We start from the raw sequence: 16375 nt of genomic DNA on the forward strand, positions 1-16375 counted from the left end.
ACTGTTTGTCCAAAATATTTCATGATCTGCTGCCCAGATTTTAATAGAACTCACAGAAAATAATCATTGGATGTAGTATAAATGTGCTACAAGTAATCGAGTTCCGGAGCCAACAAAATTCGAGACGGCAGCCACGGTCAACTAATCTTCAACAACACAAAAACGGCTAGAACTCTGTCAGCTCTGACAGATATTGAGCTAAAATCTGGTGTGGCATTAGACGAGACTGATGCCCAACACAGATCCCGAGAGCTTGTTGTTAGAGCTCTCTGCAAAGTTTTGCGATCAACTATTCTGAATCAGTTCTGCCTGTTAGTGAAATATGTCGTTAACCAGGGGATGGATTTGTATGAAACTTTCAGGTAATCATCGCTGACCTTAGATTGTAATAATCTTATGTTGAGAAATGGCAGAGTTGGAGCAGTTTAGGTCAGAACTTAAAAACGGTGCTGATATCACAAGATGTAGAGTTTGTCAGGTGTTTCATGGAATATATTGCCCTTTCACCTTTTAGTTGCAGGTGCTAAAAGCACTCTACAACACCAAACCTTTTTCCTTGATGAGTAATCTAGCATTTATTGCCGTTTCACCCCAGGCTGCTGTTTTGAAACCGAAACACACAGAACCAGCAGGAGACGAAGGACTCGTTTGACTGAAAAAGCCCGCTTCGCAGCGACTCGGGGATCTTTACTGCACGCCTCTGTCGCCTCAGAGATGAAACGCCTGAAAAGAGCCGACGGCTTCAAAAAAAAAACGGAGTTTGCAGATTCAGCTCCGCCACACAACAGAGCAAAGACTCGCTCAAAGATACGTGTTCCCTAACGGAGCTGCTGCACACACCGCTGCAGATTACTTCATTAGATAACATGTCTTCAGATGTTCAATGGCAGAAACATTTGATGTCAAAACCAAAAGCAGCAAATGTGCCATCACTGTATCTTTGTGTAGGAGAAAGACTAATAAAACAAGTTAGTGGTGTTAAAATTTTATTTAATTTCACATTTAAAAAAAAAAAAACCCAAACGCTTACAAAAAGTTTAAAAGCAGCACGCTGATGAAGGAAGAGATGAAGCGGGAGGTGGCCACAGCAGGCGACATCCAGTTAGTTCAGCGGCGGCGTGCAGAATGTCTCCGTGTCAGGTTTGAACTGTAAACATGTCTGTGTAAACAGCTTCATTAAAAGTCAAAACCAGAACCTGCTCCAAGAGGATATCAGCATCAGTCCAACCTTTTGCTTTTTAAAAAAAAAAAAGGAATGCGGAGTTATTGCCGTTTTAACCTGATGAATTCGGTCTTCACAGTTTGGCTTTACTTTCCGTTGTCCACTCTCTGAAGCAGCTCTCCATGGCCTTCCTACTCGACCAGCTGCCAACGTTGACCGTAGGAATGATCTTGAGGGGCCGGAGCCACTGAACGAATCGCTTCAGCTCCAAGAAGCTGCTGTGCTCACTGTACGGGATTCCTGCAAGGGAGAGGAGGAAACCTTTTACCTGTAAATTCATTCATCTGAAACTCCCCTCCCTCCCTTTAAAAAGACGCTCGAAATCATCAAGACCGGTCCAAAAAAAAGAAACGACATCCACAAGATATTTGTGTGATGCTGATGAGTAATGTGTCCTTAAATAAAATACCTGTAAGATGCCAACTTCCACATGTTTGTTTACCTACAGAAAGCGGCAAAGTGACCAAAAATAGGTCAACGATGGCGATGTCCATGGAGGAGCCGTTTGGGATCGAGATCCGACAGTTTTGATGTGTTGGTGCTTGTTTGCACTCAGACTTGTTAAGCATGTAGATAAAATAAATCTGGAAATCTACTGGTGGAAACTCTTTTTAAACTGCACCGTTTGATGTAGTTCAGGAGACCCTTGGTGTTTAATTTCTTACCTTTGCGACGAGTAGCGCTTAAGATTATTGCAAAACGGCTCCAATCATCTAAATCTTTCAATTTATCAAAGAAAGGAGTGCTGTGGGGAGCTGAACAGATGCTAGGACCCGACCCTGAGAGGCTTCCCCCCCCCACACACTTTTAATTTGTCAGCTCATTTCCATTCTTAATTTCTCGATTAAAGCATCACAGCTCGTAAATGGGCAATTTGGTTTGAGGTGAAAAATCTGACGGAGAGCCAAAACGAATGATGGCCAAAAGGATGATGGGATATTAGACAATCAGCGAGAGGAGCTGCACGCTAAAGACCCACGTCAGATACAGACTATGAAAGGATTTTTTTGTTTCAGAAAAAAAAGGCTGCAGTAAAGCTTCTTCCTCGTGTTTGTCCTTACTTCACCCCTCCACACGTTGATCTGAGGTCTACATTTAACAGATTTAGATAAAATGGAGCCCAATCAAGCCATCAGCCCGCTCCTCCTGCAGGCGAGGTTCAATATTAGTGACGGCAGTAGAATGTAGAGGAAGACAGTGGAAGAAAAATAAATAAATACAGTAAATCCACTTGTACTTGAGTGACAAACTGTTGAAGAGGCAGGATTGATGCGTTACTGTGTGTCACAAAAGCCTTTTTGGCTGCAGGCTACAAGCCAGATGGATGATGCAGGTGATGAATCCATTCAGAACATCAACCGCATGATTGTCAGGCAAAAACTGGCTTGATTTACATTTACAAATCAAGCCGCAGCTTGTTTCAGGCTCTGGGCTTTCATGCCTGATTTCTGTCCAACTGCGCTGCCCGTTGGTGAGACTACAATACAAACATCTCCATCTTTAAACGCACTGAATAAGAAGTAACTTTTAACTTTTCTACTCCCGTTTCCCCACAGAGGGAGCTAAAGGATTAATGAAATAAAGCAAGCAACATTCTTGGTTTTGTTATTAAGCCCTGCCGGAATGAGCCAATATCAAAAAGAAAGATATCCCAGTGTTTTTAACCTTAAACTAAAATAAAAACCCCTTCGTCTCACCGTAGACAGAGATGTTGCCGCTGATCTGCGGCTGGACGGCTCCCACCGCCTCCACCTGCTCGCTGAAGGTCCAGCCTGTGGGTTTGAAGGCCACCAGCTGGTCGTATAGTGATGCAAAGCGTGCCAGGTGATCCTGCAGCTTCTGCAGAGCAGATGGAGAAACAAGAGAAAACTCGACCCATTCAAAAAGAATCAATGTTTCCCTCCGAGTATGAACTTCTGAAAACTGACAAGTATTTTTCCTCCCGCTCTTTTCCCGTCAGCATTCCTGTAAATACATTTTATTTTTTATCCCCCCCATTTCAGCAGCTCTTTCTGTTGACAGTGCTCAGGGATGTTAATAAGATCACAAATTAAAAAGCTAAACCGCAGCATTTATTTCCTGGAAGTTGGCTTTTCTGTGCCTGGTGATGTGTGAATTACAGCAGTTCCAGTGCTTATCTGGGGTTAAACAGATGGCAAATTTAATTATCTTGCAACTTCTAGGAACACATTTTACATTTATAAACTATGAGTTACCATTTCTAAAAACATTTAAAACACTCCACTTCAGACTGCTTCGAGTATTATGTGCTAAATATGCTGAAAAGAATAAAAAGTACATTGTGGAAATCTTAAGAGGACATTTTCTTTTAACCATTAATTAATAAAAAGCAAACTGCTGCACCCACTTTGAAGGAGAGCTGCATCATGGGCAGCACATGGACCTGGGCTGCCTTCCAGTCAGTGGTTATCCGGTTCCTGATTTGCTCGGACTCCAGGCAGCACATGGTGTTGTATTTGTCTCTGGAGAGGCAAACCTTGGACCCCAAGGCCTCAGCCAGAGCTAAAAATAAAAATACAGCAGAACATCGGCTGAGTAAGCAGCAGTCACAGATAAACTGCATTTCACTTAAAAAGAATTTCACCGGAACATAAAAGTTACTCGTTGTGTGAATGCTGAGTCAGCGTTCGCTCTGTTGTTTTCCCTCTTTTTATTTTTAGAATGAGTTGCTTTTTTTTGCAATTCGACTCCAGCATACTTTGTGCTATTTTAGCCATTCATATATCAAAATGTTCAGCTCATTCAGAAGATGGTGCTGAGTTTGTTTTTGTAATTTTTATACTTAAAGAAGAAAAGAAACTTTAGTAACAATTTTCTTTCCACATAGAAATACATTATGATCTCTTCAGTTCATTCATAAACATTGTTCTCTTCAAAATATGCTTCAATATACGTGCTTTATGTTTATATTTTTATGCCATTTTTAACAGCTCAGTTTCAGCACTTGTACTAAATTTCAGCACCAACACTGCATTTTGTCTCGCATTTTATACAACTAACCATACAATACAAAATAAATGAGTTAATAGCAGCTAAACTGAAAGGTATAGTTAAGAAAAACCCATCGTCCGTCTCCGTTTCGAGAGCTCTCTGAGGCAGAAGTGATTTTAAAAATGAACACTGTTCCTTTTCAAAACAAAAATTTTCTTTTTTTTTTTTTTAAGTGCTTCTCTATGCAGACGTACAACAAACCAGTGTTCACGCACGTCACCAGAGGACATGCTGCCCCCACATGAGGACAACACACCAAGGAGACAAATTCAAAAGCTTCAAGCCGCTCCCATTTCAATAACAATGTGACCTTTAACAGGATAAAAGTGGTAAAAGGCTATTTTATATATATATATATATATATATATATATATATATATATATATATATATATATATATATATATATATATATATATATATATATATATATATAAAAAAGAAGCATGAAGTGGTTCATGCTGATGGCTTTTCTTCAATGTACATACAGCAGGTATTAGAGATGATGTTAAAAAAAAGAAAATTGTAGTGTTTATTGCTTGACATTTCAAACCTGGGTTGTCACATACCTAGAAAGACCTTTTCCTTCCCCACAGAGTACGATCCACACACCACGAGTGTCCGAGGGTTAAGAGTCACCAACTCGAAGGCTGTACTGGCTGCAAAACTGATGACTTCCTGCTGCGTGGGAAAGGTGTATTCAGGGCTGCAGTATCTGCACACACACACCACAGTTTACACAGGAAAACCAGCTTTAGTTCTGCGCAATTTACACAGATTAACTGCAGCAACAAAATCAAAACAGAACGAAAATGCTGACGTGGTGTCCAAGTAGAGCGTCTGCACCCGGCAGCTGACGAGCTCAGGGTAAGCCTCCATGGAGGGGTCGGCTCTGAAGTCACCGGTGTGGAGGACCGTCTGGCCATCGGGGAGGAAGAACAGCAGCATGGCAGCTCCTGGACAGCTGGGAGAGAGCGGACACAGGAAGGACGTGAGGCTGGAGACGGAGCAGGAGGAAAAGCTGCCGAATGTTAACTGAACACGGAACAAGTCCGGGATCGTAAATATTAAACTACTGTCTTTGTCGAGCGAAAAACTGGAACGCTGCAGGAATTTCTTGGAATTTATTTCATCAGATGTCAATATGACTGGAAGCAGGGATTCATACGTTCAAAAAAAATGTCCTGAACTTTTAAAAGCTATATCTTATATTTATTATCCAAGTAACACATTGGGTATCAGTTCTTTTTAAATCCATGATTATGGATTTTATTAAAATTCCCAGAAAGTAATGACTGGATGCAACTGTAACAACTAGTCAACCCCATTCAAAATGGCCGCCACAGCTAAGCAAACTTAGCAAACGTAAAAATGGCTAGAAAAACTTTGCAGATAATGGACTAAAATGTGGTGTGGTAGTAGCTGAGAGTCATTCCCGTTACATTTGCAAAGCGTTAATTGATCGCGCAACATCTGTTTTTACAACTCTGCCCTTAACTACTAGAGTCAACCTTGTCTGTTAGCAAAATATCTCATGAACCACTAAACAAATTTTAATGAAACTCTCAGAAAACAATCACTGGCTGTACATCAACACTTCATTAACTTTTGGAGTCAACCTGATTCAAATAATTAATATTATAATAGTCATTGATAACAATAAAACTTATGAGCTTGATTATGATCTTTGGATTTTAGTGTTTTCTCAAGTAACTTTAAACACATTCTGATCAACATTACATCTACAGCGTGTCCAGTTTTGCCTTCATCTTTTATAACTTTGAAGAACTCCTGTAGTGCAGACTGTGCATAAAACGCAGCGAAGCTGATCCCCACTGATTTCACGGATGACTCACTGGTTGGCGTCCAGCAGGATGACCCGGACTCCCTCCACACTGACTTCAGTGTTCATGGGGAGGACGTGGACGTACTGCTCTGCCACCCTCAGTTTGCTCCTCACCAGGTTTCCTGTGATCTGGCCAAAAGAAATAAATAAAAGATCAACGCAAGTTTCTCATACAAGAAATCAGAAATCTCATGTTAACTTTCATTATTAAAAACTATGTTTTAAACCAAAAGATGGGAGTAAAACCTATTATAGCTCTAAAATAGTTGGCAATAATCCACCCTTGTTGAATTTCTCTGACCTAACAGACAGTCCGCTGTGATAAATCTGATTAGAGATTCAGTCTCTTTTGCAAATATGCTCTTTTTTTATCTTTAAACATAGCTACAAGTCTTTAGTAGTTCCTAAATACAATAATGAAAGCTCCAGAAGCAGATGCTTTATATACTCTGCTCATTTAAGGTTCAAATAGTAAATAACATCTAAATTAAATAAGTAGCTCAGTAATTTACAGCTTCACTTAAACATTTAATAAATCACATGCACAAGACTAACTAAGCCACCAATACTTTTAATTTCTTGCACATCATACGTTTCTTTCCACAACTGAAAAAAAAACAAACATACAAAATAACAGCTTTTCAAAATTTAATTGGCTTCAATCAACCAGTCACAGTTATTGACAAATTGGTATTCACCGCTGGCAACTGCGAGCCCGTTTTTCATTACTGAGCCGACGCTGCGCTGTGAGATAACAAGTGGATCAGGTACGCCTCGTATGAGTTCTGTGGACGGCAGCAGCCAGGAGGCTTTAATGAGCTGCACATGTTTAAAAAGCGGGCCGTTTCGTGAAACTCCCCAATAAACACTCGGGAACCATCAAGCCTCGGAAGGGAAATGGGATCCTGTGCGTTAAAACCGCAGACAACTGTGAACTGGGTCACCTCTCCCGTCTTTCTGTACAAACTAAAGTTCTTCACGACTGTTTTCTACCTTCAGAAAAACAAACATGAAAGCCATCAGCTTTGGCAGTAATGCACAACCCCAAATAGATTGAGGTTTGGTCCCAACATGGCATGAAACAGAACGACAACAACAATAGCGGTCGATGCTTTACTTACTTTGTTACAGTAGATTGGAAATGTAGAGCTCTTGGTCAACCCTCCGTAATGGTCCGAGTGGAAATGTGTCAGGAAGTAGGCAGCGATGCCCTCAATCTCTCCATAACGAAATGCATCCACGACAAACTTTGTGCCTGAAATTTAGATAAATCTCAAGTCACAAAACTGCATCATTTCATATTAAAATTATATGACGTCCAATTCATTTATCACTGACCTGGAATTTTTTTATAAAACGGACAACGAGGCAGCTGCCCTTCTCCGCCGGGACCCCCTCTGGTCCACCGTGTTCTCCATCCTCTCCTCCCTCCCCGTCCTGAATCTTCTCGAGCGCTCCTTGAACTCAAGTCGTTTCCAGTTTCCGTGGACTGGGACAAATCGGCAGCGGTGCTTTTGAGCTGCCTGTCCCTCCTTTGTCGTTTCTGTTTCGAGTTCCCACCAGTTGTTGGAACGGAGGAAGCGCCGGGCTCGTCTGCGCCACTTTCCGTCTCGTTCTTCTCCTCCTTGAGCGGTCTGAGGCCAAAAAACACCCCGATGTCCGTCTGCTTCAAGCCAGAGGCCTGGCCCACCCTGCTGTGGCCTTTATGAGGCGGCATGTTTTGAGATCTTTTCCCAGAGAAGTCTTGAAATGAAGGCACTTGATCAGCTGTACAAAGTGTTTCTGATTGGATCGTGTCGCTTGAGTTTTGACTACGCTGACCTTCTGAACTAAAAAGAGCTTCTCTGAGATGCTCTAAAACAAGACTCTGTGGCGACTGAAAGGTAGATCCGGGCTCAGCTCTGCTTGTAGCATCTGTGGAGGCTTGATTAGCAGGTGCTAATGAAGAAACTGAACCCACCTGAGTGCTGGAAGAGGACGGCTCCTCTAATGCCATTTCACCATCTTCCAAATTATCTATGAAATCAGCAAGGATCTCATCTTCACTTGAGAAGCTGTCATTAAACAGCATCATGGACTCTTCATCAGACTTGTCATTATTAAAAAGAGCTTTCCTACACTCATTACTGGCTTCAGTCTCTGCAGGGAGCTCAGACAGTGGAGAGTAGGATATTCTGTCATCAATTTCAAGAGAAGTTTCATCTTTAGGTAAAATCTCACAAGCTTGACTTGTCGTTATTTCCTTGACAGGAGTGGATGAAATCTCTGTTTTACCTTGTGAGGCTACAGTTGACTTCTGGCCCCTGTTAGACGACAACCAGCCTTTCTTTTTCTTCAAATCGTCAGGGGCAGGAGAGCGCAGCAACAGGAGGCTGTTGGCAGGTTTTGACGGAGTGTTATTGTTTTCAGGAGAGGCGCTCTGACTGGACAAAGGAGAAAGGCTGAGCGCTTTGCCCTGAGAAGCATCTAAACTACAGCTGTTCACATCACTGTCTGTCAGTCCTGGCAATGAACCGAAGCTTGCGTCACTGCGTGTTTCGGCTTGCTGAGACAGACTGAGGACAGCTGTGCTGCTATTTGCCCGACCGTGGGCGAGGAGCGTGTGGTTGAACTTCTTGTAGTGGTTTGGGATTGTGGAGGAACACTGAAGACCATCTGGACATTCTGTATGAACAAATTAAACATAAACGGGCTGTCAGAGCGGAGTTAGGAATGAGTATAATTCAAAAGCACTTTAGCAGAAGAAATGCTGAATGACTTTGAGCTGTTTTTATGCAAATCACCTACCATCTGTAACACTAAAAGTTCATTCTGCTCTTACTCTGGCAGCCAAAAGTTAATCACTTGGAAAATCTCATTAGAAAGCTGAATTTATAATTATTTTTATACAACATTTTAAAGCAAAACTACTTTCTACTGTAACAGCTTTAGATTATTCTCTCCAAGCTACAATCCTAAAATAAGCCACAAGAAGGGCAGCTTGCAACATGTCCAGTGACATGATCTCACTTGATAATGGATAATAAAAAAAGCTAAGAGGGGTAAACTAATATATAATAAATCACACGAACCAAAGCCAGCTGTTTAGAATAAACCAGAATAGAATCATCTTTATTGTCACTGTATGACTTGTATACAATGTTCACACACTGCTACATCTGCAACATCTCTCGAAAATAGTATGAATAAAAACAAAAAAGATCACTGAACAACGTGTTAAAGGTAATAAAATTAACTAAAAACAAGTCCATTCAATTAACTGGATTTCTAGTATTACAGGAGTTCAGAGTTCTATTTAAAAACTGTTTTAAAGTCTACTCATCCTACTTTTTAGGCAATTACAATGAAAACAAATCAGCACTTTAAGTGTGAGCATTTTCACCAGGTCTAAGCAGGTTAGATAATTTGAGTCCATGTTGTTTTTAACCCTTACACTGTACGCTGTTCTTGAGTTGGAAGATTGATGGTTGGACGTTGTAGAGCTGCTCCAAAACAACTGCACGACCCAATTTTGAGCATTAGGTACCAGACAGATGGTCCATTGTATCTCCAGAGTACTTGAATATACAGATGAGTTTGTGGCTGACCATATAAGTGTGAGCCACTTGGCTCCTGTGGCTCCAATATGAGCCCAACGTATTTATTGTAGTTAACAGCTGATTTGTTTTGTTTTTGCCAAATGAACCATTGTGCGTTAAAAATTCCAATTTTGGTCTTGTCTTTCTAACTTATATCGTTGCATAAGTCTTGTAAGTTTCTTTTTTTTTTTAGATGGAACTTCGCAAACTTCTTAATAAATTATTGACAAATGAGCTTTTTTTTCTGTTAAAAACTTTAACTTTTGATGATTTTTTTTCCTCACACTGGTTTGTATACTGTGCTGCTTAAACATTTTCTTTTGATATTTTGGACATTTTTAAACATGTGCTACAATGGGTAACCATGCCAATGGGAAAGCCGTTTAATACGCAGGAACAGATTAGACTGAACAGACTTATACTCAAAATAAGAGCTCATATTCCTCACAAGTTGAAGACATTACAGATGTAGCCCAGGAGCAAATCCAAAAGCAGGAGGAATGAAATTTCAAAGATTCTGACAAGAACAGGAATAAAGGGAATAACAGGAAATGTAGTATTGTGTGTTGTACAAAGACATGACTACAAGAACCTATTTAAGACTCTGCCTCTATATAGGCAGACAAGAACTTCAGACAGAGTGGCAAAAGTAAAAAAAGCGATCACAGTGCTTCTTTACTATAGAATTTGACACAATAATGGGAAAATATTTCATTAGGCTGCTTGCTGAGTTTTGCTTGATATTATCAACAAATGATCAATTATTTCCAGGTTAACCAAAACCCTCAGGACTTTCTAAAATGTAATAACAATTTTGGTTTTATCTACTTTTCCTCAATCACTTATATTTTCATATGAGGATTTATAAAGTCTTATTCAATTATTTTTACCATAACTGTACATGCCATCAAGGAAAGATAGTGTGTGACTTATTATTTGGCATCAGTGTCAGCTTCTTGTGGATGTCCATACCTTGACATTTGTCCCTGGGGGTGTCCAGGCATTCAGCAACGTGCCATCTCTGGGACTGGACAACCAAAATGAAGAATGGCATCTGACAGATGGGACAATAGTCTTCAGATGATGATCTCTCAGCCGCATTGTTGCCACTTGGGATTGCCTCTGTAGCAGGAGACAACTTAAAAGACGAACTGGCAGTCTCTAATTTGCTATTTGCCCAATCTCCACTTTCAGCTTTTTCACTCTTTTCTTTTGACTTGACTGAGAGAGACGTGTCTTTCTTGGAAGTTTTCTTAAAAGTGCATCTTCTTTTGGTCACAGACTGCGATTCTTTTGTTTTCCTTTTCTTCTCGAGAGGCTTATATTCCCAAATGTCACTTTCAGAGTCGTCCTTCTGTGACATTTGGACCAGAGATAAATATAAAACGCCAGAGTTTCCTCAGAACCAGCGTTACTAAACTATTACACAAGAACCGTTTCATAACATTCCGCGGTTAGGACATAAGTAATATTCCTTATTTTTGTGTGTGAAATTCTCTCTAAAACTGTTTCTAAAGTATGTTAATTACAAAACACATTTCTTTTATACATATATAAAAATACCCTTTGCTCCTGTACATCCGTACTGTCTCTAAATTAGCAACACTTACCGCCACAGTACAACACTAAATTAAGTAAAGACAGCACTGTAAAAAGAACTGCACTTTCGACATGTTTCCTAAAATTAAAGTCTAACGATATTTTATTTTAAGACTTCAAAAAAATATCACCTTCCTGCCGTTAATTTCTTGAGTTTACAGTAACCATAATATTACAAAACAAGAACTTTACAAGAATAATATTTTTTATAATATTTTCACCTTCGTATCGAAATCAGTGGCGTGAATCTACATTGTTGTCTCCAAACCCTGCTGTGATTGGTTGTTTGTATTAAACGGCTGTGATTGGTCGACTTTCTGTCAGACAACTGATGACGCTCCTCCTGGAAAGGATTGTAGATGTCGGCGTAAACATGGCGGCCCAGTGCAGCCTCTCTGCACTGTTTCCCATCCAGAGTCAGCTCGATAACGCATTGGATGATGCTGCCACACAAGAAGAAAAGGAAAAACTAGTCTACGAGTATCTGGAAAAGGCAGATGCGAGAGAGGACCTGAAGATCCCCGATTTCCACACCGGTTCGCCTATGTTCTATCTTTAGCTTCCTTAGCAAATCAGCTCCACGCAAGAGTTTGACAGGAGTTTGACAACTCTGCATTTTATTAAAATAAGTGAATAGTTTACAGTTTTCCTGTTTGTCGGTATTAAGCAAACTCCGAACAGTTTAATATGATTCTTAGAGCACATGCACTTTCACCTTTAAAAAAAGCTAGTTAGCTTATCTACTCCAACTCATTTAAAGCAGCAACAAAGTCTAAACTTTGAACAAACTGAGAGCACTGAGCAGCTGCTTAATTTAGGTTCTATCGACATTTCAGTGATTATAAAACTTCCTGTTGTGTGGCACCTCAGCCCAGAAACTTCTTAAAACAGAACTCAGTTTCTTGTGGTCAAGCTATTTTCTATTAGGAAGTTGTATGTAAATATACAGCAAATTACTGCAAATTTGTATGTTTGTCTTTTATATTTGTGGAGCCATTCCCTTTTAAAAGTAAGCGGTCAAATGTGTTACTTGATGATTGTTACATTTATCATGAAAAAGAGAAAAACAGTATTGTAAGCATTTTTATCCCCATTTTGTTCTTCGTTTTATGTTTTATTTAGGTCCTACTACTTTCTTGCATCTTACTATCTAATGAACATGGGGGTGGCTAAATTAACAAAGGTCTAAAATTACCTGACAAAATAAATGGCACCTTTCCCCAACCCTATTTGTATTATATACTGGCTAAAATGGGATAAATGTTTATTTCCTGTATGAACACACCAATATCAGGTGCATTAAGTATAATTTATGCCTGTTATTTGAGATCGTATTTTGTCACGGTTTTCTAAAATCAACACAGCTGAAAGCATTAAATTAGATTCAGCATTTTGTTTATAGTCACCACAGTTGCATCTTGCCTACTATAATATTGATACTCTAAAAATCTACAGATCAATCTTCCGTTGAGTGATCATCTAGCTTGTTAGCAATATTTTATCACACCAGTAGATGGTGACCTGTAGCTCGTATAAGTTCCCCCATCCCCCAAAAGACACAGGTTTCCAAACGTCTGAGTTTCCCACTGTGTTTTATGTCTCAGTGAGGTTACTCCGTACGACAGTGCACCATGCAGTTCAAACCTTCGGTATTGGCTAGTGTGGACGTATGAGGCTACAGCTGATCTGTAGGACGGTTACGAGTCCACAGACTGATTCCGGATCAGAACCCATGGGATAGGGGGAAAAAAAAAACTCTTCCAAACCTATTTATAGCGTCTTTGCTGTGATTAGTATTAAAATTTTACTGCAAGAATTCAAAGACGTTTCTTTTGTCCGGATGTACGACTAAATTACTCTACTCATTTCGCAGAGTTTGAGGGGTATTTTACCCCTTATTTATGCATTTATGCATAACTTGTTTTTTGAACTGCATAAATTAGCTACATATTTAATTTCAGTAAAGAATCTTGAAGGCTGACAATTATTTAAATCTTGATAACTGATTGTGAGCAGATAAAACGTCCTAACAAACGTAATAATGCAGTTTCGTATACGTTCTGCAGAATTCCTAGTGGTCTTATCAAACTGAATGAATAGATTAAAACCAGATTCTTACTTGTCATCATTGCCAAAAGACAAGATGCATAAAAGTTCCAGGATAGCAGGAAAAAAAACACTGTAATCCAGAATCATTTGTATCACCTGACTATTAAAACTGAACCCAAACCTGGTTGGTTATCACTTATTATATTAAGCTAGAAGAAAGATGGTTTGGATAGTTGATCAAATCAGGTGTTCCTATGATTAGGAATCTTTTTTCCCAGACAAGTACAATAAAAAAAAATAAAAACAATATTTATGTAATTGTAGTGATAATACTGGTTTTACTTGCAAGTCTGCTATAAAATGTGTCTGATTAATGTTATTTGATGCAAACTACAGTTCATGTGAAGGAAGGAAGTGTTAAAATACATCATTTTAAAACAATAGTTCAGCTCTTTTCAAATGGGGTTCTGTTGAAAGAACGAATTAATGTTTTTCCTGTTGTAGAGAGGTCTTTGAGTGACCTCAGTTTGGAGAAAGAGATTTATTTTGGCTACACTGATTAGTCCAAACCAGAATAAGTTTGTCTAAATACGAGAGCATTGTTGTTCCCTCTGGTTCACTCTAGGTTTAGAGTGGCTGAACACCGAGGGGCCTCTGTCTTTGGACAAGGAGCTGGATGGTAAAGTGGTGCTGCTGGACTTCTTCACTTACTGCTGCATCAACTGCATGCACATCCTGCCTGACCTGCACCAGCTGGAGGAGAGACACTCTGTAAAAGGTTTGTGCACTCTGAGGAGGAATATGGCGGTCTACATCCACAGTGGCTGGGACAGTAAAAAGGTAGCATATGGTTGTTTTAGGCATGTGTGGAAATAATTTTAATTAAGACAAGAAGAAGAAAACAAATCTGCTGATAAAACCTTTTCTTGTGGGAGAATTAGGAAAACCAACTACTACAAATTTTATTCCAGTGTGCCCCCTTGGTTGAAGCTTTTAAAACACAGCTTAAGACACTTTTATTTTCTTTGGCTTTGAATTGCAAATAATGACCGAGCTTTGAATTAATTTTGTCTGTAAATTTGTTTTTGTGCTCTGGATTTTATCATTTCTTTTCTGACTGTGTGATTTTTATCCTGTTGGCTGTTTGTCTCTTCGTTTAAAGTGTTTTATGGTTTTGGACAACACTTTATCGCTCGCTAATGTGCTCCATAAATACCAAAGTGGGCATTTTACCGCACAGAACAGTAAAGTAAAATCTAATTGTTTTGTGTATCAAGAACATCCCACCTGTCCGTGGAAAAGCTTGTAAATGCGCCAGACAAAGGAAGATTAAAATGAAAAGATAAGCTCAATTAGGAGAACAAACACTATGTGATTCGGTTTGATAAAGTGCAGCACTAAGTAACAAGCCTCTGCATTTATACTGAATTTTTTTTTTCAAACCTCGGCACACATACAGAGACATTTAATGTTTATGTCGAAGTGCTTTTTAATCAGAAGCTCATGATGTGTTTAATAAAAGTAAGAAAAGTGGTTTAGTTTTGGGGTTTGGACTTTTGGCAACAATTCTTCCCAATATTACTTTTTTTTTTTTTTCCTGTATCATAGTGAGCTAATTTTGACTTTTTGGTTTAATCTCTTTTAATAGTTTTGTTTTCAAGTTTGAAAAAAAAGAAGAATAGTCCTGACCCTTTTCTTAAAGGCACAAAGATTTTCATAACTCATAATAAAACACGGGTTTTAATTAACTCTGGCTAATGTGTGTAAAACAGATGGGTATTTGTTCCACCACAATTTCAGTTTGCTCCAGGACAATTTGAAAGATTAAACAAAAAGGGACTTAAAGTAGATGAATGAAAAGCAAAGTGGTATAAGTGTCAATGAAAATTATATTAATCTCCTGGTAAATTCACATGGTGTCTTACGTTATTTAGCGCGTTCATTTTATATTTTTTTAAGTTTGACAGCTTCATACTGAGAGAAAGCAGATGTGTCGTGTCATTCAGCATCAGGAAAACGTGTAAGTTCACTCGAGAAGGGAGGAGACTGTAGTACAACTTTCTGCTTTTTTTTCCAAGAGCAGGAAGGCTCTTATCTCAGGCGCGAAGAGACGGTGGCTAAAAATAATTTCAAGCTGCCCCCCCGAACGGCGCTCATAACTTCACACCGCTGCGGTTCGTAGTATTGTTTTAAAATAGCTGCTGCTGATGAAGCACAGCCTTCAACCATCCTGCTGAGGGGTGCAGGTCCACAAAGAGACGGTGTGGTTCTGTGGAAAGGGTGTGAAAAATTAACATCTTACCTGTTGTAGATAGTTCTTTGGATGACCTTGATTTGAAGGAACAGAGATTAATTCTGACTGGATTAACAAGCCAGCGGCACGTTCACGCAGGTCCAAGGCCTGGGCGGATTAAAGAACCACTCTTCAAAAGATCCAAGCTGTCCCTTTAGGTTTTAAAAAGCACTAAATAAAGTCAAACCTTTAAAGCAGAGCTTCTCGCAGACCTTTGGAACATCCTAGGTGACCTCAGATTCAAGCACTTTCTAAAACAATTTAGAAACCTTTAGAAGAAATAATTGTGGCTGATGTAAAGTTCAGGCTTTTAGGTCTCAAAATTAAAATAAAAACACACCTTTAAATGTAAAACGGTTTGTAAAGAAACACTAAAATGAAACAACAAAATTTAATGTGTATTTTTATATATATATATATATATATCACAAAATCAGTTTATTGATTTCCTGTTTATAGTTTGCAAAAAAATGAATGAAACAATCCAATATTTTATACTTTGCTGTTTTAACCATTTATATATCAAAATATTCAGGCCATTCAGGAGATGGATGCTGTGACTAAAAAAATATATATTACATTTACCTTTCTAAATCTAAACATAAATCCGTGTTTTAAAGGGTTATTTGTGTGGATCTCCTAATTGAGTTGTGAGCTGGCAGCAGACTGAACACGGTGTCATGCTTGCCTTATCGTTGGCACAGCCATGGGGACATTTTGTTTGCTGCTCTGGTCCGTGAGGTGTGGGCGCCGCCCTGTCCATTCACTCTCACAGTC

At 39.3% G+C, this 16375-nt stretch overlaps 2 protein-coding genes across 2 annotated transcripts in view; one reads left to right on the top strand and one right to left on the bottom strand.

The window, feature by feature from the left end:
• Window positions 1-1241: 1241 nt before the first annotated feature.
• dclre1a (DNA cross-link repair 1A (PSO2 homolog, S. cerevisiae)) lies at window positions 1242-11277 on the bottom strand. Its single transcript, XM_017433973.3, has 9 exons — window positions 10630-11277; window positions 7418-8743; window positions 7201-7334; window positions 6090-6208; window positions 5054-5197; window positions 4803-4948; window positions 3591-3745; window positions 2920-3061; window positions 1242-1462 (listed from the first exon to the last, which is right to left on the bottom strand). The coding sequence occupies exons 1-9, from the start codon at window positions 11018-11020 to the stop codon at window positions 1296-1298; spliced, it is 2724 nt and encodes a 907-aa protein (XP_017289462.1). The 5' UTR covers window positions 11021-11277; the 3' UTR covers window positions 1242-1295.
• Window positions 11278-11597: 320 nt separating this feature from the next.
• The window catches only part of nhlrc2 (NHL repeat containing 2), a 17802-nt gene continuing 13024 nt past the window's right edge, over window positions 11598-16375 (top strand). Inside the window, exons 1-2 of the mRNA XM_017439531.3 lie at window positions 11598-11792; window positions 13931-14083. Of these exons, the coding sequence (XP_017295020.1) occupies window positions 11630-11792; window positions 13931-14083 (316 nt within the window). The 5' untranslated portion in view covers window positions 11598-11629. The remainder of the gene's footprint in view (window positions 11793-13930; window positions 14084-16375) is intronic.

Source organism: Kryptolebias marmoratus, linkage group LG17 (assembly GCF_001649575.2).
Source record: "Kryptolebias marmoratus isolate JLee-2015 linkage group LG17, ASM164957v2, whole genome shotgun sequence".
Taxonomy (NCBI): domain Eukaryota; kingdom Metazoa; phylum Chordata; class Actinopteri; order Cyprinodontiformes; family Rivulidae; genus Kryptolebias; species Kryptolebias marmoratus.

Coding starts and splice junctions, on each gene's coding strand:
- dclre1a (XM_017433973.3), bottom strand. CDS start 11,020: ATGTCACAGAAGGACGACTCTGAAAGTGACATTTGGGAATATAAGCCT. Junction 5,198..6,089: donor ATCCTGCTGGACGCCAACCA/GTGAGTCATCCG, acceptor GCTCTCTCCCAG/CTGTCCAGGAGCTGCCATGC. Junction 1,463..2,919: donor CGGCAACATCTCTGTCTACG/GTGAGACGAAGG, acceptor TCTCCCTTGCAG/GAATCCCGTACAGTGAGCAC.